The 26099-nt window shown below is 41.5% G+C and overlaps 1 protein-coding gene across 1 annotated transcript in view; it reads right to left on the reverse strand.

Moving 5' to 3' along the window:
* LOC133378132 (collagen alpha-1(XXVIII) chain-like) overlaps positions 1-26099 on the reverse strand; it is a 75158-nt gene that overhangs the window by 38552 nt on the left and 10507 nt on the right. The window contains exons 6-14 of the mRNA XM_061612920.1: positions 23494-23547; positions 23129-23173; positions 22212-22238; positions 21939-21983; positions 21524-21568; positions 19247-19300; positions 7062-7130; positions 6620-6688; positions 1463-1531 (exon numbers count right to left, since the gene is read on the reverse strand). Coding sequence (XP_061468904.1) covers positions 1463-1531; positions 6620-6688; positions 7062-7130; positions 19247-19300; positions 21524-21568; positions 21939-21983; positions 22212-22238; positions 23129-23173; positions 23494-23547 — 477 coding nt within the window. The remainder of the gene's footprint in view (positions 1-1462; positions 1532-6619; positions 6689-7061; positions 7131-19246; positions 19301-21523; positions 21569-21938; positions 21984-22211; positions 22239-23128; positions 23174-23493; positions 23548-26099) is intronic.

Genomic DNA, 26099 nt, shown 5'->3' on the forward strand with positions numbered 1-26099 from the left:
CACGAGAGGATAGCTGCTCATCCCCCAAGGAATGGGTCCCTTCTAAGGGATCGTTTCCCTCTTCCTCAGCTGGATGATCTCCTTTCCCGAGACCATCGTTCTCCATGATAGCAGGAGAGCTATCATCGTTGGAGTGGGACACAGCTATAACGTCCCTGAAGGCCTCCTCCACACACCTCTCTGCCTCTCTCAGCTTTTCCAGGTCCGCCACTTTGGCCTCAAGGAAATGAAGTCGTTCCTGGAGAGCCAGGAGCTCATTGCACCGAGAGCACACCCACGACTTCTGTCCAACAGGCAGATAGTCGTACATGCTGCAGACGGTGCAAAACACTGGAAAGCCCCCACACCCCTGCTGGCTTCTTACCTGCATAGTTTTGTTTAAGGTTTATTACGTTAATGGGTTGGAGACTGCGGTTTAGTTGAGGTCAGGGAACAGACGGGCAGAGTGGGGGGCCCTGGCCTCCTCGCCCTGCTGCCGAACTCGCTCTGCTGCTTAACTCGCCTTGATGCTTCGTCAGCTGGGGCCTTGACACTTCATCAGCTGGGGCTCCCTCTAGCTCGTGGAGCAGTATTCATCACATTATTGCAAATAACTTTGGTCGCCTCCAGGCTGCCAGTATTTTGAGGGAGTAATTTAAGCACATACTAGAAATTTAGGTTAAGCACTCTGTCACAACAAATCCATATCTTTTTTAAAAAAACTGACTTTTTACTGTTAGAAAAGTGATAGGGAAATGCACTGATGCTGAGATTTTAGACACAATTTGTATATTCATTTAAGAACAATAACTTTTATATATATTTCATCACATTTAAACAAATATATAACTGTCATGTTAAAGGTTTTGTATTAAGATATCATAGGAATATTGAAAGGTTACCCAACAGGATGTGTCACATTATGTGATATTCCTATTAATATTTGTATTATCCCTTATTATTGTTATTAGATTTATATCCTGTCCCTCCTCCCAGTAGGAGCCCAGGGCGGCACTTAGTTTGTATGGCATGTACAATGCTCACATTCATTAAATAACATATTTTTTTTAAAAAAAAAGAATAGGAAAGTGCAGGATAAACGAACGAATAATGAGAAATCATATAAGCACCATGCAATCAAATTGGAACAAATAGAGACTTGATATAGTCTAACTTTCACATAAGTTTTGTGCGAGAAAATCAGGATGAATGCTCAATACATACGCTGTCTGGAAGAGCCCTTAGTGCAAATGGAATATGGACATTAAGTGGCAGTCCCATGACTATTGATAATTTTAGCATTAATGTTGCTTTTGATGCTGAACATGTTACCTACCAGGGTGCACAGGACTGGAATATTATTAAAAGCAACACATTTATTTGTATGTTTTGATCATTCAAATTTGGAAATGGGCTTGAAAAAACACTTTAAAGGTCATTTATTTAAATTCCATGGCATTTAAAAAAAAAAAACTCTGTGTACCTTTGGTCCTGGAAGCCCTTCTCCCGGCGATCCTCTTTCTCCCTGAATCCCTTGTGGTCCTTGTGACCCCTGTGAAATGTTTTTGAAAGCAACTCAGAAAAATGTAGAAATCAATAGTAAATCAATCAAAGTCTGATCTTTACACATCTCTGTGGTTTGGAGCCTAGTTCCAACCTGCCCTGAATTGCTAAAGTGATACTATATTCATGAAAAGCAGAGGCAGCCTTATTCGTGATGATACATCAAAAAGCAGACAACTGTGAACTGCAGGTATAACAAGTTATACCGGATTACGCTAGCAGTCTTTTTTTTCCCTGGCACCACTGAATAAAAGGCTTAAAAAATGTGAGCCTGCAAGGTTCACCCTGCAATAATCTGAGAAAGCAGTCAAGCATAAGATCCACTTTAATAATAGATTTTTATGGGACTGCTCACAGGCTTAAAGGTAAGCAAGTGTTTTAAGATTCCCTGCAAACATTCTAAGGAACTGTATCCACGCCATCTTGTTTACTAAGTAACCCCTGTGTATATGTCACAGAACCTATACATGTTGCAGAGGATTCTAATGACATAAGAATGTTCTGTGGTGGACATTCACATGGAGGGCAGGCCAGGCCTAGTGGGTTATGGTAATTGTGCTGTGTAAACTGAGGCACCCCCACCCACCCTGAACAAACTAACATTTCCCTGCAACTGCACTGGTAGCTGTCTCTCAGGAAAGTTTGTCTTAATGAAGAGGACGCAGCAAGCTTTCAAAGAACCCCAGGAGGGTCCCTGGAATACATTTTTAAACCACTGCTTAAGGCAAATATCCCACTATTAGGAACTGAGCTGTCTCATCCAGTGTTCTCTGTAATGTTCACGGGGAAGGACCATGACTCAGTGATAGATCATCTGTTTTGCATGCATAAAAGCTGCTGCCAGTCAGTGTAGACAATACTGAGCTATGTAATCTCCACAGGGCATCTGAGAGCTTTGTCTATATCTGTTTGCAAACATGTGAGTGTGTCTCTTTCTCACACTCATGTTACAATAAATGTTTGAAACTCATTCAGTGAATGCTGGAATTTTCAAATAACAATAGACAATGGGAAAGGGTCAATTACCAGTATATCTCAAGAACTACCAAATTCCTTTTGCCAGTTAGGAATGTTTCATCCTCATTTCCAAAGTTGTGGTTGTATTTACTGTGGCAAGTTAGAAAATATACCAGCAAGATTTGTGTCATAATGATTTTTGACATTTACTAGAAAAATCTGAAGGCTAGACTAAGATTCTTTGGCTAATGAACACATTTCATAATCATTCCTACCATTTACCACACTGAATGCAATATCAGAAGTCTTATAACATGGGAAAAACCCTAAAATATCTTTATTCCTAGCTCTAAAATGTCTCAGTCACCGCGGAAAAGTTTAGGATGAAATCAAACATATATTTTAAGTGGGGTGAAAGTGGTTTGAACACACATTTTCTACTTCAAAAACAAATGCCTCAGAATGCAAAGAATGTATATTAAAATAACTTCTACCACATTTTGGAATTTTTTTCTTCACCTTTAGATTCTAGCTGTGTTTATTTTTTCCTTACACATGAACATTGGAATAGCAATGACCATGTTTAAGAGCTATTGTTTTAAAAAAGATAAACATCCATGACAATTCCAATACTAATATTCCCCCACCCAACACTCCAATTAATTTAATTTTTTCTTTCACCTATGTTTGTAATTCACTTTTCACATTGGAAGAAGAGAATGGAGATGATTTCTACAGTGTCTACAATTAAGGGCTTATCCACACTGGAGTTTACTGTCTGTTTGCAGCTGTTTGCATTCCCATTTAATTTAGTAGTCCACACGACCTCACCGTCAAGCAATACTGGTTTTGATGCTTTCCCTCTGTACATTCAGGTTTACCCAATATGGGGATAAGCTAATAAATTGGGGAAAATCAGGCTCCAAACCACTCCACTTGACTACTTCATCACTTTCTGCTACTCCCCCTTCCTTACCCACGACTTCCTCAACGCTGTCATTTCTTTTCCAGCAGTGGTCATAACTATTTCCGGTGTATTCCTAAACAGAGGAGCATATATATGCATTCTTCTTATTTCGCAGATTTGCCCAAACCCAGAAAACTGCAAAAGCAAATTTTCAATGGCCTGATTGTGTGCCAGCACCTATCTGTGTGCATGTCCTTTCAGTACTTAATCAGCATAATAGAATCAACAAATTAGAAGGCAGGGACAAACCCATAAGGGAATTCCTATTGGTATCAACAGGAAAGACTGACATTGTTCCTCATATACAAATTCATGTGGGTATGGACTACTCTGGTCTAATTTGAATGGGGGAAAAGTGGATTAACAGCTAAATAGCACTCAGATGTGGACAAGCCCTAAGCGTGGCATAAAATAGATTTGTAAGAATAAAGACAGGCCCTGTCCACAGGCTCATAACTAACTATAAAGACAGGCATAATAAGGAAGAAGGCACAAGAGGGAAAGGGAAGGAGGAGGGACCAGAGAAAGAAATAAAAGAACAGTTGGTGGTGGGGGGAAGAAAATACATTTTATTGCAGTTTTTAAATTCAGGTACCAAAAGGGCTTCCTGAACTTGAGGAAGGGGGGAATTCGAAGTAAGCAGCTTGAGGTTTGCAGAGTAACAGGGAATCAGCTCAAAAAAGCGGATACATGTGGATGTTTGAATAAGACTAAGAAATTCAGGGGTAGCCAACATGGTGCCCTCCAGATGTTGGAATCCAACTCTCATCAGCCCCAGCAAACATGGCCAATGATCAAGGATGATGGGAGTTGCAGTCCAATTGCATCTGGAGGGCCACACTTTGGCTACTCCTGAAACTGGATCAGTAAACTTTTGTAGGGAAAAAAGGAGCTATAAAAAAGGAAGCCAAGAGATCAAAGAAGAAGGGCCCATCCATATAAATGTATAATCTGCAATATTATTGCTTTGTGTTCTCATTAATTCACAGTTGTCCATACGACATTGCAAGCTAGTACGGATTTTCGCATTCACATTAGAAATACTACTAAAAACCTGATATGTTTTCCTGTATCAGTAATCAATAGCATTAACATCCATGCACTCGGATGCAATTCCGCAGATTTTCCTGCAATAGGCGGTCCATGGGTGTTCCTCCATCATATGCCAAGCCCCCGTCTCCTTCCCCCCTAATAGCCAGCTGCATTTCCAGTACTGAAGTTGGATCCACCCTCTGTCCACACCTTCTCCTTCTTCCTTACAGTTCCTTCCTGCTTCTGGTACTGAACTGGGGTACTTCCTCCTTCTGGCTTCTGTCACTGTATCGCATTGGGGGGTTTTGTGTGAAAAACACTATTATTTTGAGATCAAACATAAAATTAAATGTTTAATGAATAATATTTCCACGTAAAGCTATTTTGTGATTTTAAGCAAACAATTCATTGAAAACACAGAGTTTAAAAGAGGAGGTTTTTAATTGAGCTTCCTTGGGCTGATAGGAGAAAGGGGGGGGGAGGAGCAAGCTCTAGTACTTTAATGGTGGCATTGATCTTGCAGCCAGTTCAGCAGCAGGCAAAGCCTCTCTTTTCCTGCCTGACAGCTAATGGGGATGGGAGAGGAAGCCAAACATACCAAAGAGCCAAAAATTGGGGAACAAGAGGAAAGGGGGATTAGCTTCTCTGCCTCCAGGCAGCCAGATCTCTCTTTCTCTCTCTCTTTTTTTCTCTCTCTCTGTGAGCACATGCACTGTAAGTTGTGTTCTTTTGCTCTGAGCCTGAAACTGACTAATCTAGGTCCTCCCTTTGCTAACTTGAAACCGAATGACAGATAATCTCTTGCTTTCTCACATAGGGGGTGGTGGAGGACAATTTGGAAGGAGGAGGCATGAAGAGGAGATTTGGTGGGTGCTCTGGGCAGAAGGAACGCCTTTCAAAACAGTAACAGCAGTGGGAAACAATCGAACACGGAAAGGGATTTGCCTCACAGTTTGACAAATTCAATGGAATCGGGAGTAACCAGAGGCTCCCATCCTTAGCACTGTGTTATATGTAACAGCCCAGACATTTATTTTGCTTGCACTTGGGGTGTGTGTGTTCCATTAACTTTGCCCTTTTGCACATCCACAAACCTGCGCATGCATGGGAATTAAAAAAAAAGATATAGATTTCTATGCTCTTCCAAAAAAGAACGTGAAAAGCAAATTACTGTTATCGACAAATCACTTAAAAGGGGTGGAGTTAGGGGAGTGGCCAATGCTAAAGCAATTTAGACAAAAAAAGCACCCACACATATGGATGCTTGAAAATCGTGTTTTTGCAATATAAATCCTAACAGGACATGTATGGATCTCAAGGCCACCAACTGAATATGGAAAAAGTGGATTTTTGCATTTAGGTATGGATGGGCCCAAAGAGGGAAGAGGGAAGTGATAGAAAGGAGAAGGGGGGGAACAAGCCAAGCAGCAGCAAAGTAAAGGAAGGTAGATAAAGAGGCAAAGGGTGGGAAACAGGAAGACGAAAAGAAGGGCATTACAGTAGTCAAGACATGAAGGGATCAAGACATTGGTCATAGTTTTCATAGATGGAAGGCAAAGACACAAATGGAAGATTTAAGACAACACGGTTTAGAGAGATTAAGAAGCTGAAAACAAAAAGGGTTGGCAGTTGCCTGAATAAAAGAATGAAAAGACCAAGAAGTATCTCTTATTCTTCCATGATCATATTCTGATTCCTCCAGAGCCTAATGACAAAGAAAAAGACGGAGGGACAGCAGAAGGCCAACCATAAGGAAGACATTCGGAGGAAGGGGGTGCTAAGAAAAGAGCTAATAGCACAGAAGAAACAACAAGAAAACAATCAGAAAGAGGGGGTGAAAGATCTGGGACAGAGAGTTGCGGACCAACTCCATAAAAATGATAACTAAACTGAAAAGAACTTGTAGGAGAAGCTAAACAAGAAAGGCTCAAAACAGAAAAGGGCCATGAGCCAAACCTTAAGGGCATCAGAACAACAATCCCCTACCACTCTCCACATATATCCGCATCGATTTTTGCAGAAAAAAGAAAGAAAAGTATGATTAGGCCTGTTTTCAGAGGGGCACTAATATTTGTTTCTAAGGGGTTCCCTCCATGGGATCTCCCCATGTACAATACATACCGGCAAACCTGGTTCTCCAACCCCTGGTGGACCAATAGGACCTGGTCTTCCTGTTAAGCCAATGTCACCCTTCAGAAAAAGACATGTTATGTTTGGATTTGAACAAAATACAGTCATAGAAAGGAAGCAGCATTCTTTGATTTGTGATCTTAAGAAGACTAGAAGGAAGTGAAACAAGTCTGATCCCAGGCCTAGTAACTTAATCTCTCTCCCTCTCTCCACCCTCTCTATATATGTCACATTTTATTATCAATGAACGACTCAGAGTTATAAAGTGCTATATATTTTTCTTTTAATAGTATGAATGTATTTGAACAGTATCCAGAATACCTGTCAGCTATTACAAATATATCATTTATCCTTGTTTAATTTTTAAAAATCTAGTCATATATTATTTCAGCAGCTACTCGGTGAAAGCAGACTATAGGATTGGCATTTCTACCTTGGGGCCAGGCAATCCTACTCCAGTTTCTCCAGTAAGTCCAGCAGGGCCAGGCAGACCTCTTTCACCCTTTTGAAAATAAAGGCAAAAGAAAAAAAAAGACTTTAAGCTTTTTGATAGGGTTTAAAGGTTTTCTTCTTAAACGGACATATTTGCAATGTAAATCATTGTGCTTCTATAATGATAAAACAGGCAAATTCTTTGGAGGGGGAGTAGGAATAAGAAATGAAGTAGGAATGGGCAACACCTATAAATACAGAAGAATGGAACAGAAGTGTAAAGATAAGAGGGTTAAATGGATTTTCCCTGTTCTCCTCTTGCACTGAACCAGTTTAACTAGGAAATTTCTTAGATTAATGCTGGAATTGGAGTATACCCACTTTGTGCTAGCATTCAGTTGCTTTGGTTCCTTTTGCATCTTTGCCTCCTTCTGTCTCAAACTATGCTCATGTGCACACTGATAAACACTGACAGAAAAAAATGATTCTTTTAGCGTGGTGTTTCATTACCGCACACCAGGGCTTTTTTTAGTAGTGTTGTATCAAAGGCCTCATTGCATTGGTAATGTAGAGAGGATGCAACTGAAGGAACTGTGTAGAAAATTTGGATAGGAAAAAACAGAATGGATGAATCTGAATGGATCGGGTTCCACTGATTGGTTTCTTAAATAGCAGGCGAGGTTTCTTTTTGAAGGCACTGCCACTATCACAAGAACAGGCCTGTCTGGAAACTGCTCCTGGGTTGAATATTCTGGCCCTTCCAATAGCTTTTGGAGGCCACACTATAACAACTGCTTTTCAGACTTGTATTTGAAACGATACTAATCAAATACTATCAAAAAGGCCATCATTTTCACAGTTGAATAGAATCTCTGGGAGCATTATTCATTTCTTTGTGGTCTGTGCACAGAAACAAATTATGCACATACCCCGAGAAGTGCCTATTAACAGATGCTGCTCAGCCAAGTGTCAGAGGCTGAGTGGAAGGCTTGCCCCTCACTCCAAAAGTGCTCACAATAGTTACACTTTACTTTTCCTCATAGGAGCAGATTCCAGTCCTTCATTTAAATAGGATAAGGTAAATAGAGGTACAGCTGGAGTGAGTGTTAAATCTGTTTGATGGGCAGCCTGGTTATGCTTGGTGTCAGAATAGGTCACTATAATTTTAACTGGGGGTGAAAGTATTAAATGCCAAATTGTGGTTTGCCCTTATGGAAACTGATCCAACCACATATTCCCAACAATAGGTTGCATCCAACTAAGTCACACTCACAATAGACCCACTGAAATAGGCATACGTTAGTCATGTCCATTCATTTCAATGGCTCTACTCTGAGTAGCACTGGATGCAATCCAGGGAGTAGATTTTGCAGTCAATCCCCACCCAGAGGTTGGAAAAGTTACTTTTTTGAACTATAACTCCCATCAGCCCAATCCAGTAGCCATGCTGGCTGGGGCTGATGGGAGTTGTAGTTCAAAAAAGTAACTTTTCCAAGCTCTGTCCCCACCCCATGAAGAAATTCTCAATTAAAGCACTTTTGAAGGTGTCTAATGTGACCTTCTAATAGAGATGGCAAGAGCTGTCAATGTCAGTTCTCTCCGTTTCTGATTTTTCCAATCTGAAATTCTGTTCTCCACATTTCTGCAGCAATTTGCAATTTTAAAAATATCCTCACTAAAAAAAAGTCTTCAGCATTTTAGTGACAATTTTTCCTAGTAAACTATTTTGACTAATGTACACATTGTTGCAAGCAACATCTCCTAATATCATGCTTTTTTATATGTTATTTTTATGAATATCATACAGCCACAAGAGTGGCTGTATACTATAGCCAGTGTGGATTTTTCACATTCCGCAGTGTTAAATTGAAAATACCCCCATGCCATTCTGATCCTTCCCATAAGCTCATTTCAAAACAAAACCTTACAAAACTTATAGTCCTGAACTCAGAAACACTTGCTTAACAACCCTCTAAATTTTCATGGCGATACACAAAACAGTCAGAGATAATCAAGAGTTCAGTGTAAAGAGAGAGAGAGAAAACCCAGAGCCCTTTTGTACTTTTTTCTGTCAGAGTTCTCATAATTTGTTTAAATTAATTAAAAATCAGCTATGTTCACAAGTACCTGTAATCCTATTACTGACCTTGCCTCATATTCTGACCTTCATCTTCTGCAGTTTAAAAGTTTAAAAAATGCCGGGCTGATTTTTAATTAATTTAAGAAAGTTAGCATTGAACTCAATGATAAGGCTGGGCATGCTCAGTAAGAACCAACTGTCAGTGTTCTAAAAGCCAGACTCACAACCGCTGGCCTTGGCTAATCAGGGGGCCACACTAGTCCTGGGAAGTGTAGTTTGTGAAGAGTGCTGAGAGGAGACTCCAATTCCCCTAACAGAGCTCTAGTCGCCAGAGTGGTTTAACAGTCAGCCGCTCTGATTGAAGCTCTGTGAGTGGAACAGAGCATCTCCTAGCAATTCTCTGCACCCTTCACTAACTATAGTCCCCAGGATTCTTTGGAAGAAGCCATGACTGTCTAAAGTCTATAAAGACTGTCCTGGATGGGGTTGCACTCCCCCTGAAGGAGCAGGTTTGTAGCTTGGTTGTTCTCCTAGAACCATCTCTGTCACTTGAGGCTCAGGTAGCTTCAGTGGCACGGAGTGCCTTTTACCAAATTCAATTGGTGGCCCAGCTACACACCTATCTGGACAGGGATAACCTGGCTTCAGTTGTCTATGCTCTGGTAACCTCCAAGTTAATTATTGCAATGCGCTGTATGTGGGGCTGCCTTTGAAGACGGTTCAGAAAGTGCAGCTTGTGCAAAATGCAGTGGCCTGATTGGTAAAAGGGACCAGATGGTTCAAACATAAAACCAATTCTGGCCCGCTTGCATTGGCTGCCTGTATGTTTCTGAGTTCAATTCAAAGTGCTGGTTTTAACGTATAAAGCCTTACACAGCTTAGGACCACTATACCTGATGGAACACCTCTCCTGACACGAACCCACCCGTACACTATGCTCAACATCCAAGGTCCTCTTCTGAGTGCCTCCTCAGAGGCAAGCTGGGAGTCTGGGAACAAGGGAGAGGGCCTTCTCAGTGGTGGCCCCCAAATTATGGAATGATATTTCTGATGAGGTAACACTGTTATCTTTTTGGTGCCAGGTCAAGACTTTCCTCTTCTCCCAGGCATTTTAGCATGTATTTTTAAATTGCTTTTAAAAAACGTGTTTTTAAATTTATATATCTGTTGTTAATGTTTTTAATTTCCAAAACCAGGGAGATATCTTTGAGTTGATGATGGATAGCCTGTCTAGATCCTTAGAGTGAAGAAATATATGTTCGCGTAGAGATTTGTTATTTAACATTGCGTTAAAGTCCTGTACTGGAAGATGGTAGACTGATAACAATTTATTTAATTTAGAACGCCATAAAATGGTGGCGAAAGGATGGTCAAAACATAGTTGTAATAATGTCCTGGGCTGGGACACATTGAAATCTCAGAAATTTCAAGAGGGTGAAGTGAATATAGGCCGAGAGCGGCGGGGAGCCCATCTCAGCTTGTGTCATCGCTGCAGAGGTTCCCACCGGGAGAGATAGCAGGCGCCTGAGAAATGTATTTTGTATAGTTTCCAGGGCTGTTACAAAGATATCTCCCTGGTTTTGGCAATTTAAGCTCGCCCCCCAATGTTCTAACTATCTTATTCAAACCATTCCCCTCGCACTCAGACGGGTCTTTACAGCCCTACGCTTTTTCTCCCTTCCAAACGCCGATAGGGAAGGTCGATTAGCTGGCGTCCCCAAGGATCAAAGGAACTGCCCTTGCGGCTCTCCCTCGGGGGAAGACCTTCCCCATGTTTTGCTTTATTGCCCAATTTATACCCACCCTAGAATTAGATTTCTCAAGAAATGGTTAGAAATCCCTCAGCTTTATTCACTCAACGCCAAAATCATCTTTTTAATGTCTGACTACAATTTGGAAGTAACCCATAATGTAGCTCTCTTTGTAATAGCAGCAAGAAAACTTAGGGCCAATTATATTGCCCTACAAGATACTACTTAGGTAATTTCCCCTGCATAGGGAATCCCCCCCAAATGTATCTTTTAAATGTTTATACTTGACTATGAATTACTGTATGTACATTGTTTTTAATTGTGTTGGCCTTCGGCCCTACAAACAAATAAATGAAATGAAAATAATGTTTTTAATTGCTGTAAACCACTCAGACAACTTCGGCTATGGAGCGGTATACAAATGCAATAAATAAATAAAGTGAAATAAAGGTCGGTGTGGATATAGCAAGGGACAGCCTTGGTTTAAATTTGGGTGGGTGGCTACAGTGCCTGCTGTAGAATAAAAAGGTGGGGAAAACCCTGGAAAAGAATGATACTGTTCACAATGTTTTCCTTTTGGAAAAGAAAGAGGCTTCCCCTCTGCCCAGTGCCCGCCCACCCAATCTCCGCCCTAGCCCTCCCTGGCCCTCCCCTTCCTGCCCTCCTCCTCCCCTCCCTGCCTCTCCCCAGGTCAGTTTCACCTATCCTAACCATAATTGCACAGGAATAAATCCCACTGAATGCAAAAAGCATGCAAATGATCAAACCTGCCTCCCCTCCCTCCTCCTCCCTCCTATTCCCTTCCTCTTGCCCCTCCCCTTCCTTTACCCCTCCCCTCCCTTCCCCTCCCCATCCCCCTCCAATCCTCTCCCCCCTCCTCCTTCCCCTCACCTCCTCCCTCCTCCCCCCCTGAATAGTTTTACCTATCCTAAGCATGATTGCACAGGAGTAAATCCCATTGAACTCAATAAGCATGCAAATGATCAAACCTGCCCTCCTCTCCTTCTCCCTCCCATCACCTCCCTTTTGACTGTTTCCTCCCCCTTCCTTCACCCCTCTCCCCTCCCCTTCCAATACCCTCCTTCCCCCTCCCCTTTCTTCTGCTCCCCTCTCCCCCTTCCTCCTCCCCCATTGTCAGTTTTACTTATCCTAGCCATGATTTCACAAGAGTAAATCCCACTGAACTCAATAAATATCCAAATGATCAGACCTGCCTTTCCTCTCCTCTCTCTTCCTCCTCCCTTCTTCCTCTCCTCACCTCTTCTTTCTTTCTCCTCCCCTGCCCACTCCAGGCCTTCCTCCCCATGGTCAGTTTTACTTATCCTAAGCATGATTGTGCGGGAGTAAATCCCACTAACTCAATAAACATGCAAATCATCAAACCTGCCCTCCTCTTCCCCCTGCTGCCTGCTCCCCTCACCCTCCTCCCCTCCCCATTCCATGTACTCAGTTTCACCTATTATTATTATTATTATTATTATTATTATTATTATTATTATTATTAATTGCATTTTTATACCGTCCCATAGCCAAAGCTCTCTGGGCAGTTTACAACAATTAAAAACATTAAAAACAAATACACAAATTTAAAAAACACATTTAAAAAAAAATAATTTAAAAACACATGCTAAAATGCTTGTGATTAATGCCTGGTACCTATCCTAAACATGACTGCAGGGGAGTAAATCCCACTGAACTCAATACGCATGCAAATGATGAATCCATTCTCAGCAAAACTGGCACAGGATCCCATTTTTTACCTCCGGGATTAAAAAGCAGAGAAATTCACTAATAGGCAAAACACCTTGCAGTTTAAGAACGTGCCTATAGCCAACAGATATTTCTATCAAACTTTAAAAAGCAAGGAAATTGTGCAGCTATAGTGAATGCACCAGGGGAGCAGGAGACCTGACCTCCTCTCTGAGATATTGGACTGCCCTACAAATTTGTAAAAATGCAAACACAATTTGGGTTTGTCTTTCATAGCCCAATCCATTCCATGTGTAGCTTGGAAGAATTTGGTAACATATGCCTTTGAGCATATGGTGAGCAATCAGCCCAAATAACAGAAACAAGTCATGTGCTGTGCTGATCTTGTTTCAGCAGGAGGAAGCAAGAATATTAAAACAGTTGATATAGTTCAGATGGTTACTTTAAATATGTTTGATTTACTTTGCAATTTTAGTGAAGTTTCCTGTAGTAAATAATTTTCTTTTGCTTCTGTTTCTGTGAATATGTGAAGTTTAAGCATAGCAGGCTGAAAACATGCATCTTGGGCAGGCTAAGTTTGTTTTTTACAACAGCTAATTGCTTAAGTAGCAACCTATTGTAATCAGCCTGATTTTACATCAAACTGCAGTTTCAGATTCAACTGTTAATGCGCCCAAAATAGAAATAGAGCATAACCTCCAGTTTGAAACACAAAAGGCTGTCTTCCCCATCGTATGACATTGACCAATAAAAAGGCTTTGAAATTAATAAAAATAAATTTGACACAGATTTCTAGGATGAATAATGAGATAAATGTAATTTTCTAGGTTAGATTCTCTGTAGAAACAGTAGTAACACAGAAACGAAGCAAAGTAAGAACACCAACAAACATACAAAAATGTAATTTTCCATCTTTGGAGATGTCAGGTGTGGTTGGACAGTGAAAGACAAACCCAAATTGTGTTTGTGTTTTTACAGATTTGTAAGGCAGTCCAATATCGCAGAGAGGAGGTCAGGTCTCCTGCTCCCCGGCTGCATTCACTACAGCCGCCCAATTTCCCTGCTTTTTAAAGTTGGATAGAAATATCTGTTGGCTATAGGTACGTTCTTAAACCACAAAGTTTTTTGCCTATTAGTGAATATTCATTTATGTGCACATGTTCCCCTGCATTTTTGTAAACATTGTTTGGTAGTAGAACTGCATTGCAAAATTTGGATAAATTCTCATATTGTTTCAAAAAGGGCAAATATGATCGATTCAGCCTTCAATGTGAACCGAATCAAATTTCTCCCACTTCCCTACCTTGCACAGTAGGTAGGCTGAAAGCCAAATGCAAGCTGAATTGCTATGATATGAAAATAGTTTTCCCATGGAACACAGAACAGGGTAGCAACAAAATTCAACCGCGAAGTGGAAGAAAACAATTGTGTGGTTCCACTTCTTACTCATTAATTAATACTTGTGTACTGTGCAATTGTTGGGAGAGATGGCCTGCAGTAAAATAGCTTTCTCCTACATTTGAGAAGAAATTCAAGTGTCATATAAAGCTCCAGCAAGGTGTTATTTATGAGCTATGCTTTAATGGTTCCCTGTGGCTTCAAGCCATACAAAGATTTAAATGGGCGGTAAGTGCCTTGAAGGGGATTTTTGTGATGTGGAATGTCATACGGCGTCTCACTGTCAGACAACAATGAAGGAGTTGGTTCTTGCTCCTTAGTTGATCCATCTGGTGATTTTGAAGACATTATTGGAAAAGTCAGCTATAGGAAAGCTAAAATGGACAGAATTCACAGCAGAGGAAATATCTGCATAGTAGCATCTTTTACATTGGGTGGGGAGCCTGTGTCCATCTCCAGATGTTACTGGATTACAGTTCCCATCATCCTTAATCATTGGCTATGCTGGCTGGAGCTGAGGGGAACTGGAAGACCAACATCTCGAGGGCCACAGGTTTCTCAGATTTACATTAATACAGGGGTAGCCAATGTGGTGCCCTCCAGATGTTGTTAGACTTCAACATCCTTGGCCATTTGCCATGTTGGTTGGGGCTGATAGGAGTTGGGAGTCCAACAACATCTGGAGAGCACCACATTGGCTACCCCATGCCTTAATATATTCATCTCAAAAGGTGTGAAGAAGCCACATACGGAAGCTGACAAATATAAGATCTGATTGCATTAACAGTGAGTAATAATTCATCCATAACATTAAAATTTTAAAAATCTGGATTCACCTCTGACAAAATTAAGTATGACAGCACATGCACCCACATACCTCTTTAGATATCAGTCTGAATTTAGAAACTGTGATTCTTACACTGAAAACGTTTTCCTTATAGTTGTTGAGTTATGTACACATGGCTAAGAAGCACTGAACATCCCAATGCTACTTTGACCATTTTCATAGTATTCACGTACTGTTTTAAATAGCACAGATGTTGTCTATAATTTCTGACTGAAATGCCCAATGGGATAAGTAAAATAAATCCTGCAATCATCTTGTTTAGTTTTGAGGAGTTTCTGTGGCTTGGTTTTTTTCCTAGGAGCACTTTAATCCAGGTGCTGTGAATCAAACAATGGCCCGGTTTCCATGTCACATTAAACCAGTTAAAAACAAACTATGGTTTAATGTGACTACACAGCATGCTGGGGCACACTGCTGAAAAGTTTTCAACCTTCTCCTCCCCTTCTCCTGTCGCTGCCTCACTGGCAGGAAACCACCCAGAGTCTGGCTTCTCATGATATCTGAATCTGGGCTTGTAATTTGTTTCGCACCAAACAAAGCACAAGTGGTGATGACCATGGTTTGTTCCTGGCTTATCGCTCAAGGTTTGTTTGGGAGAAACAAACCACAAGTTTGGGTTTGGATGCCATGACAATCCAGGCCATGGTTAGTTTCTTGGCAGTGCAGAGGTAGAAGAAGAAGCAAGGGAGGAGTGGAGCAGCCAGCCAGGCCCAGCTTTGCAGTCTCAATGCGTGGATGAGACGATGGTGTCGGGTGGAAGGGTTTGGATTTGTTAGGCACTGGGGAACATTTTGGGACAAGCCGGGCCTGTACAAAAGGGACGGGCTCCACTTGAACCAGAATGGAACCAGACTGCTGGCACTTAAAATTAAAAAGGTGGCAGAGCAGCTTTTAAACTGACTGAGGGGGGAAACCCGACAGGAGCTGAGAAAGGTCCGGTTCGGAATAAACCTCCCCCCTGGGATAAAAACCAAAGAAATGATGAAATTTTAAAAGGGGTAGGCCTAGAAGTAGGCATTGTGAGAGCAGGGGCACAGGATATAAATTCAGAAGAGCAAAATTACCACAGGCCAAACCACAAGTGCCAAAGACACTTGAAGAGAGACACTGCTTACAAGTGCCTGTACGCTAATGCTAGGAGCCTGCGAACCAAGATGGGAGAACTGGAGTGCTTGGTCTTAGAGGAGAGCATTGATATAGTGAGCATAACGGAGACCTGGTGGAATGGAGAAAACCAGTGGGATACGGTTATCCCTGGATATAAACTATATCGGAAGGACAGGGAAGGACGTATTGGTGGCGGAGTCGCTCTATACGTGAAAGAAGGCATTGAATCCAGCAAGCTCGAAACCCCAAAAGAGGCAGACTCCTCCACAGAATCGTTGTGGGTGGTGATACCATGCCCCAGGAGGGACTTAATACTGGGAACGATCTATCGTCCCCCTGATCAAAATGCTCAGGGAGACCTTGAGATGAGATATGAAATTGAGGAAGCATCCAAACTAGGAAATGTGGTAGTAATGGGTGACTTCAACTACCCGGACATAGACTGGCTGCATATGTGTTCCAGTCATGACAAAGAAGCAAAGTTTCTAGATATTCTAAATGACTATTCCCTAGACCAGTTGGTCATGGAACCGACCAGAGGGACGGCAACCCTGGACTTAATCCTCAGTGGGGACCGGGACCTGGTGCAAGATCTAAGTGTTGTTGAACCGATTGGGAGCAGTGACCACAGTGCTATTAAATTAAACATACATGTAACTGGCCAATTGCCAAGAAAATCCAACACGGTCACATTTGATTTCAAAAGAGGAAGCTTCACAAAAATGAGGGGATTGGTAAAAAGAAAGCTGAAAAACAAAGTCCAGAGGGTCACATCACTCGAAAATGCTTGGAAGTTGTTTAAAAACACTCTATTAGAAGCTCAACTGGAGTGCATACCGCAGATCAGAAAAGGTACCGCCAGGGCCAAGAAGATGCCAGCATGGTTAACGAGCAAAGTCAAGGAAGCTCTTAGAGGCAAAAAGTCTTCCTTCAGAAAATGGAAGTCTTCTCCAAATGAAGAAAATAAAAAAGAACACAAACTCTGGCAAAAGAAATGCAAGAAGACAATAAGGGATGCTAAAAAAGAATTTCAGGAGCACATTGCTAAGAACATAAAAACCAACAACAAAAAATTCTATAAATACATTCAAAGCAGGAGACCATCTAGGGAGACAATTGGATCCTTGGATGATAAGGGAGTCAAAGGTGTACTAAAGAACGATAAGGAGATTGCAGAGAAGCTAAATGAATTCTTTGCATCTGTCTTCACAGTGGAAGATATAGGGCAGATCCCTGAACCTGAATTAACATTTGCAGGAAGGGATTCTGAGGAACTGAGGCAAATAGTGGTAACGAGAGAGGAAGTTCTAAGCTTAATGGACAATATAAAAACTGACAAATCACCGGGCCCGGATGGCATCCACCCGAGAGTTCTCAAAGAGCTCAAAGGTGAAATTGCTGATCTGCTAACTAAAATATGTAACTTGTCCCTCGGGTCCTCCTCCGTGCCTGAGGACTGGAAAGTGGCAAATGTAACGCCAATCTTCAAAAAGGGATCCAGAGGGGATCCCGGAAATTACAGGCCAGTTAGCTTAACTTCTGTCCCTGGAAAACTGGTAGAAAGTATGATTAAAGCTAGATTAACTAAGCACATAGAAGAACAAGCCTTGCTGAAGCAGAGCCAGCATGGCTTCTGCAAGGGAAAGTCCTGTCTCAGTAACCTATTAGAATTCTTTGAGAGTGTCAACAAGCATATAGATAGAGGTGATCCAGTGGACATAGTGTACTTAGACTTTCAAAAAGCGTTTGACAAGGTACCTCACCAAAGGCTTCTGAGGAAGCTTAGCAGTCATGGAATAAGAGGAGAGGTCCTCTTGTGGATAAGGAATTGGTTAAGAAGCAGAAAGCAGAGAGTAGGAATAAACAGACAGTTCTCCCAATGGAGGGCTGTAGAAAGTGGAGTCCCTCAAGGATCGGTATTGGGACCTGTACTTTTCAACTTGTTCATTAATGACCTAGAATTAGGAGTGAGCAGTGAAGTGGCCAAGTTTGCTGATGACACTAAATTGTTCAGGGTTGTTAAAACAAAAAGGGATTGCGAAGAGCTCCAAAAAGACCTCTCCAAACTGAGTGAATGGGCGGAAAAATGGCAAATGCAATTCAATATAAACAAGTGTAAAATTATGCATATTGGAGCAAAAAATCTTAATTTCACATATACGCTCATGGGGTCTGAACTGGCGGTGACCGACCAGGAGAGAGACCTCGGGGTTGTAGTGGACAGCACGATGAAAATGTCGACCCAGTGTGCGGCAGCTGTGAAAAAGGCAAATTCCATGCTAGCAATAATTAGGAAAGGTATTGAAAATAAAACAGCCGATATCATAATGCCGTTGTATAAATCTATGGTGCGGCCGCATTTGGAATACTGTGTACAGTTCTGGTCGCCTCATCTCAAAAAGGATATGATAGAGTTGGAAAAGGTTCCGAAGAGGGCAACCAGAATGATCAAGGGGATGGAGCGACTCCCTTACGAGGAAAGGTTGCAGCATTTGGGGCTTTTTAGTTTAGAGAAAAGGCGGGTCGGAGGAGACATGATAGAAGTGTATAAAATTATGCATGGCATTGAGAAAGTGGATAGAGAAAAGTTCTTCTCCCTCTCTCATAATACTAGAACTCGTGGACATTCAAAGAAGCTGAATGTTGGAAGATTCAGGACAGACAAAAGGAAGTACTTCTTTACTCAGTGCATAGTTAAACTATGGAATTTGCTCTCACAAGATGCAGTAATGGCCACCAGCTTGGATGGCTTTAAAAGAAGATTAGACAAATTCATGGAGGACAGGGCTGTCAATGGCTACTAGCCATGATGGCTGTGCTGTGCCACCCTAGTCAGAGGCAGCATGCTTCTGAAAACCAGTTGCCGGAAGCCTCAGGAGGGGAGAGTGTTCTTGCACTCGGGTCCTGCTTGCGGGCTTCCCCCAGGCACCTGGTTGGCCACTGTGAGAACAGGATGCTGGACTAGATGGGCCACTGGCCTGATCCAGCAGGCTCTTCTTATGTTCTTATGTTCTTATGAATACAACCTGTTTCACCAGCTATCAGTGCGATCCTGTGCTTATCTACACAGAAGTAAGATGGGCCACTGGCCTAATCCAGCAGGCTCTTCTTATGTTCTTATGTTTTCTAGCAGTGTACACCAGTTTCTTTTTAATAGCTTATTGTTTTATGGTTTAATATGCTGTGAGAACCAGGCCAATACAAAGTGAGTCAAACAGTTAAAAGGAGGCTATAATGAATTACAAAACATAAACTTTAATGTTTAAAAATAAGATTAAACTTGGGAGTCTTGCCTTTGATCCTTGTACTCCTTCAGGCCCTTGATCTCCAGGCAGTCCTTGGGAACCCTGTTAAAACAGGAAGCCATTTTAAGAATCCTTTATGACTTTAAGGTGAAGATGTTTAGATAAATAGGGATATGAAAGATTTACTGCAATCCACACAGAACAGTTTACTCTGTGTTCAAATATTTGTGATATCTGGCTATACATACTTGAATGTGGGTTGCATTCACTTACCATCTAGTCTTAGCTTCTGAACCAGTCTCTCCTGGTTTGTGTTGCCCTGTAAATGACTACACTACTTTTTGTTTCATGGCTTATAGAAACCTTTATCTTATACATTTGTTTTTCCCAAACTTCCTCTCAGTTCCAAGCTCTGATCTGGATTTTTTAAAGTCCTTTGTGCTGTTTACTAGCAGATTGGCAAGGCAACTTGCAAGAGATCTCTTTCAGCCCACTGGAACATCCTGACTTGGCTACTATTGCCTTCACCATTAGTGAAGGCTGTGAAAACGCTTTTCCTTCTCACTGATATAACAAATCCTATGTGCTAGTTCTGCTTTGGCAACAGCAGATGAGGACTAGCGAGTAAATATATCAGGTGTGCAGAACCGTTGGCTCTCTAGATTTTGTTGTACTACAACTTCCATCACCCCTGGCCATTGACCATGCTTGCTGGGGCTGATGGGAGTTGTAGTTCAGCAACATCTGGAGGGCAAAAGGTTCCTCACGCCTAAAATACATGGTGAAAAGAAGAAGGCAAAATCTAGGTCAGTCATTTTATCAACCTGTTAAACAATTATTTATTTATTTGTGAATCCCTTCCCATAAGAATTCCCTAAAGCCATTTGATAATAAAAACATCAGCAATAAAAACATATATAAAAGCAATTTCAAGTCCAATGCAGATACATATTGGGATAAAAATCTTGTTGGGGAAGTCTTCTTTGAAAAGTACGGTCTTCAATAGGCACCAAAAAGATAACAGAAATGGCACCTGTCTGCTATGTAATAGAAGGAAGTTCCAAGTGGTAGGTCATGCCACACTAAAGTCCAATTCCTACATCATATGTAACTGACCTCTTAATGAGATGATATATACAGAAGCCCCTCTCCTGCAATGATCAGTTGGGTATAGGGGTGAGACAAATTTTTAGCGCACATTATATTTACCACCTAAAACCATTACTTTAGTTCACATTTAGGTTTTTCTATAGGTAGATCCATGTAGGAAAATTGTATACCATCACTTGTGAGGTCTGGCCCCTGACTAGTTATTTCACAGTAAGTACCTGGCCAGAGATCTTTGTTTGGCTTCTTCTCCCAGATATTTATGCAAGCTTCCACTACACCTCACAAACTGTAGATCCCACGTGGAAGTTATTGATAAACAGCCCAGAGTTCTAGTAGCACTAAGTGACGAGATGCGGGTTGGCATCAGTGACTGGCAGTCAAAAGCAAACTGAGTGGTGGACAATTTGGCTTCAGAAAGATGGCAACTAGTACTAGGGATGGGATCCACATCTTAATTCCGACCTGACTGCATTCTGTCAAACAGGAATGAATTTCCACCTTGTTTGTGGCTGTTTCCACTAACTTCTTCCTTTATCCGATTCAAATGAAGTGTGTGTGTGTGCGCGTGCATGTGTGCATGCTTGTGTGTGTGTGTGTGAGAGAGAGAGAGAGGGGGGGGAGGGAGGGAGGGAGAAATTATATGAGTGAAAGGAACAAAGTGGAAGGGCATTTAAGGTGTTGATACCACAGAGTGACCACATGAGGTCTAGAGAGCCTCATTCACAAGGAGACTAAGAAGTTTCCCTAGGCTTCCTTTAATCTCTGTTTACGATTAACCCCTCAAATGCTGACAGTTTTGTGATTTTTTCCCCTAGCAGTGACAGAGGTTATGTTTTACTCATTCCAGCCCCCCCCATCTTGCAGCTTGGGTTATTCCAGTGGAGGGGAGGGTGGCAGAGAGAGAGAGAGAGAGAGAGAGAGAGGGAGGGAGGGAGGGAGGGAGGGAGGAAAGGAGAGAAACAGACGCACAGAGAGAAACCTGCATAAATTGCTGCTGTGCTGTGCATAAAACAACAACATTATATTGGAGAGGTTTTTTTTTTTTAATCCTCTTTCCAGGGAAAGTTGCTCAAGTTGAAATGTGTTCACTCAATAAAAAGGGAGACTATGAGAACTTTGGCAAAATCCAGCTTTAAATCTGACTGCAGCAGAATTCTTCCCCATCTCTAGCTAGTGCAGTCTTGAAGCAAAGCACTTTTGCTATCTGTTAGTTACCTGGACACCACGGAGACCTCTTGGACCACCTGGGCCTTCTGGACCCTGAGTGATAAGAGAGGAAACTATAAGTTGCACAATACAACAATAATCAAGTTCATCATCAGCAAGAAAAAAAAAGTGATTATCCTTACCAAAAATGTGGTAGGGATTATTGAACCATAGGCAGAAAGGTTAATGCCAAACCAGATATTTAACAATCCAGTGTAATGATCGTGCTCTCTGCACATGTGCACACATCATTTCAAGAGTATTCCCCCCACTTCAGTAACTCTCCTCTCCCTCATTAGGTTTGCACAGTGCTCACACTGCTAGTGCAGGATCAGGCCTAGCAGCTTTATGAAAGATACAGCTTCAGCTTGTATAAACCCTTAGATTAGTGTTCTGTGCAGTTAATCATAAGAGAGTTACTTACTCTGTCGCCTTTTATTCCTGGTGTTCCACATTCACCTCTTTCACCCTTAATTGAAAAAAGTATAATGCATCATTAATATTATCTCTGCATTTTTTTTCAAAAAAGTGCAATGTTCCCTTCAGTGCTTTGTCCCCACCCATTCCCATTATATTCTTTGGCTGCTATATATTTCAGATGCTACATTCTTTGTCCTTAAATCAAATAAACGAATATGGCTGTGTTGGTCATTAGCATGCAACTGATAGTTGATCGAAGAAGGTGAAAAATCCATACCTTTTCTCCTTTATATCCAGATTTTCCCTTTTGGGGAAAAAGAAGAAAAGCGAAATACATATTGATTACATGACTACTGACACTATTTAGAGAAAAAGTTTTGGGCCTGCACTAGGGAAAGAAAACTTACTTATTCATTTGAAATGTTTAGCCCACCTGTTCTGGAGTTTTAGAGTGGGTAACAGAAGGAGATTGCTGGTTGGCACAGACTTCTCCCTCTGTTTCAGAAAACCAGAAGAAATTGCTTTGCAAATTTGGGAAGGGGTGCTAATTTCCTGCTTTCAATCACTACTTCTGTGTGACAAAAAACCCAAACAACAAACCCACACTAATGAGCTCTTGTGTGCAGAATGAGGGATGGAGCATTGTTTTAATTTCTGCTTCAGGTATGAAAATATCTAATGAGGCTGGTCCTGCAAAAGTCCAGTGGGTACCATTGCTAGCTCCAATGCCCAACCACTTCCCATACCACTCAAGTCCTAGAAAAGGTCATGAAAAATTGGTCACTGCAAGATAGTTTGCATGGTTTGCCAGTATGGAAGTGATGATTCAGAAGGTTTTGTAGACATGATTTGGAGCCACATAAGCAACCTGAATCACATGAGAGAGGTTTTATGTGTGACTGTAATGACATGGGAGCAGCAGTTGCTCACATATTGGTAAGTTATTGTTTCAGTTTGATCTTACATTACTATGAGAATGCACAGACTGTACAGTACTTCTTTGCATTTTGTTGCCATCTGACCTTGCTGGTTACAATGTATGTTCTTTATACCCTTCTGCATTTAAGAAGGCATACCCGAATTGTAACAATGGGACAATACAGGAGAAGTAATTTATATGGGACAGAAGATGTGTTTTTAAAGAACCTAGGTGTTTCCCTCAAAGCAAATTAATGCATAATAGAAAATATTTACCTCCGCGCCGTCTCTTCCTGGAATTCCATTTAGGCCTGGCTCCCCCTAGAAGCATCAGGGTGTTTATTATTACTTTACAATGCAATGCGGAAACCTTCTGAAATCAGTGAAAATGTTTTCCTGAAGACTGAATTATGTATTACTAAAAACAAAAAGGAAGGATGGAGCCTCCTGTTCAATTTAGTTCCCCCTTCAAAACAAAACATAATTCACTTTCAGAACTGTGTATTACAGGTTTAATTTATACACTCCATTCTAAACTCTGCTGTGTGGTGACTGAACATGCTTTTATTTCAACAAGCTCCCTTCTAAATTACAAATTTTAACCCATGGGCATTTTGATCAAATCTCAAATATCCTGTTACCTTCACTCCCTTTGGACCAGAAGCTCCATCATCACCAGGACGGCCCTTTTTACCCTAGGAGCAGAAAAACAACAGAGGGAAGTAAATGAAAAGCCTTATCTTCCAACTTCCTCTGTATGCACTTAATTCCCCCTCCCAAAAAACCCCATGTTTTATATTTTTGCTATTAAGAAAGTGATTAGATTACTTAGAAAGTGACCAAATTCTAAGGAAATTTCTAAGGAAATTCTAAGAATCCCCCCCCACTTGAAGCTTAAAGCAGCTCTTGCTCTAATTGGTTTTATTATGGAAATATGAAATCTACATTGGTCAGAATGCATATTTGCATAATTCCTGGCCATTCTCACAGCTTCCAAATAGCTTACTGGTAGATAACAACATCATTAAGATTTATTTTCTTTTACCCTTTCTTTTAAAACCACTATGGATTTATTTTAAGGGCACCTCCATGATAAGCTTTTAGTGTGGAATACCCATGCCTTGTTTAGAGAGCAATCCAAACCCAAGATCTGCAGAAATGAGCAGAGTCTGGAATAGATGGATTTCTGTCTGAGATGGCTGAAGTCCCCCATCCTAGTTCAGCTAGGATATGCTGGCACAAGTTCTCCATCCTGGCTCTCTCAAAGAGGTGTTCTGGAGGTGTGGTTGGGGCATGATGGGGCAGGCGGAGACTTAGCCCCATTCCAAACTGTTCACGTCAGTCATGTGACCTAGCAACCCCATGGAAGTTAAGCCAGCAAAAAGAGTGATGCAAGTCAAAGTTTATTTTAAAGGCTTGTTTTCCCTCTGCCAGGCTAGGGCTGGCTCAGCCAGCCATCACCCTGCTCCTGAACAGAGTTTGGAATAGGGGAAAATTACACTGGCATAATTTACTCCAGTGTAAATTGCACTAGCTTCCTATAGTTTGAATTGTTCTGCCCTTCACTTTTTGTAGGGCATCTACATGATATCATCATCTAGTCATTGTAATATTGTATTTTCCCTGTAGTTCTTCCATCTTTTCTTACACCGCAGAACAGGTGCTTCTAGACAGGTGTTTATTATGAGATTGATGTTTCCCATGCATGCAAGTTTTTTGCAGCACCCACACATCATCATTGGCATCAAAGTGTCAGTCTGTATTCCCCCCCCTTAATCTGGAAACTTTGATGTAAAAAAACTGTCACTGTGATATCTCAACAGCCCATTTGCAATAGGCTCCTGCTGGGAGGAAGGGTGGGATATAAATCAAATAATAAATCAAATAAATAAATCAAATAGCACCCATTAAAATCACCCAAAGTCTCCCCACTTCTGAAGAAAGGGAGATTAGCACAGTCTTTACAGCTGTAGATGTCTTTTCTGCTATTCTTCTGTCTTTTCAAAAGGGTGGGGTTTTGACATGGGCAGTGATGTACTGAAAAGGTGAACCTATCACCCTTCAGCACACATGCGTTCAAACCTTTGTGATGGGTGCCATTTTACAAGCCCATTTTGTACTCTTAATTGACTGTTTAATTATTGCTAAAATATTTTTCTGGTTGTCATTTTTTAGAAAAGTGAAAAATAGGTACAGTGCTATAGTACCATAGCATTGTTGTAGTATAGTATGGCACAATAACAATATAACATTACGATGTTATAACTCTATGCCTGTCTGTCATGTGGTGGTGGCGGGAAAATGTTTTAGTGATAATAAAAAAGATAATTTTTTTAAAAAAGGGGGGGCTTATAATAGTACCCACCGCAAATGTTTTAATGAAGGTGTGCTGAGCTGCAGCTAGCCCCACCCATAGCAGCTTTGTCATGTCCACTGATGTTACTCCCAAGTAGTGTGGAAAGTAAATTGCAATTCCATTTATAGCTTACAATGGAAGAGCAATGGCTGAGTAGCACTGAGTAGTTACCTACCTGGGAGCAACAAGAAGGTGAGAAGTATCATGTTTATGTTGCCACCACAAACAAACAAGCAAACTGCTCCTCTTTCTCCTCCTCTGCAGTCCCCGAAAAGCCTCCTCAGAGGTTTGGGGGCTCTCCTGGATAGTGAGAGCTGTGTGATACAAGACTGAAGCAGAACAGGAAAATCACCAGAAATCAGCTCCACTCACATGAGAGTTCCACATCCTGTTTCAGGCACTCCTGATGCAGCGCCATAACACAGCCCATGCAGTTTAGAAGCCAACTCATTGAGAGGCTTTTCGGGGGCTGCAGAGGAGGGGAAGGGAAAGGAAAAAAACTGCCTTCCACTTCCTCAACTGTTGGATACAATCTGCTGTTCAATGGGGCTTTCTAACAAGTGAAGAGTAATAGGATACAGCCTTAGGGCCCAAATGGGCATGATATTATTCATGTAATTATTATCTGAATTGGTCATTGTGTGGATGTTTTTGGGTTTTAAAAAAGAAACAGAATTCTATCCCCTCCCCAAATCTGGATCAGGACTGTGGTGTGAGGGGAGTGGGGCTTTAACCCTTTGCTTCCACTGTGGTTCTGACCCAGATTTTAGCCCCTTTCTAAGCTCCCATTGACAACATCCCCACACACACACCACAGCCACTCACACCACCAGTTCAAGGGCTTCTGTGACCTCTATTTACTTTTTAAAAAACACATATTCACACAATTAC

This window comes from Rhineura floridana, chromosome 2 (assembly GCF_030035675.1).
Source record: "Rhineura floridana isolate rRhiFlo1 chromosome 2, rRhiFlo1.hap2, whole genome shotgun sequence".
Lineage (NCBI taxonomy): Eukaryota > Metazoa > Chordata > Lepidosauria > Squamata > Rhineuridae > Rhineura > Rhineura floridana.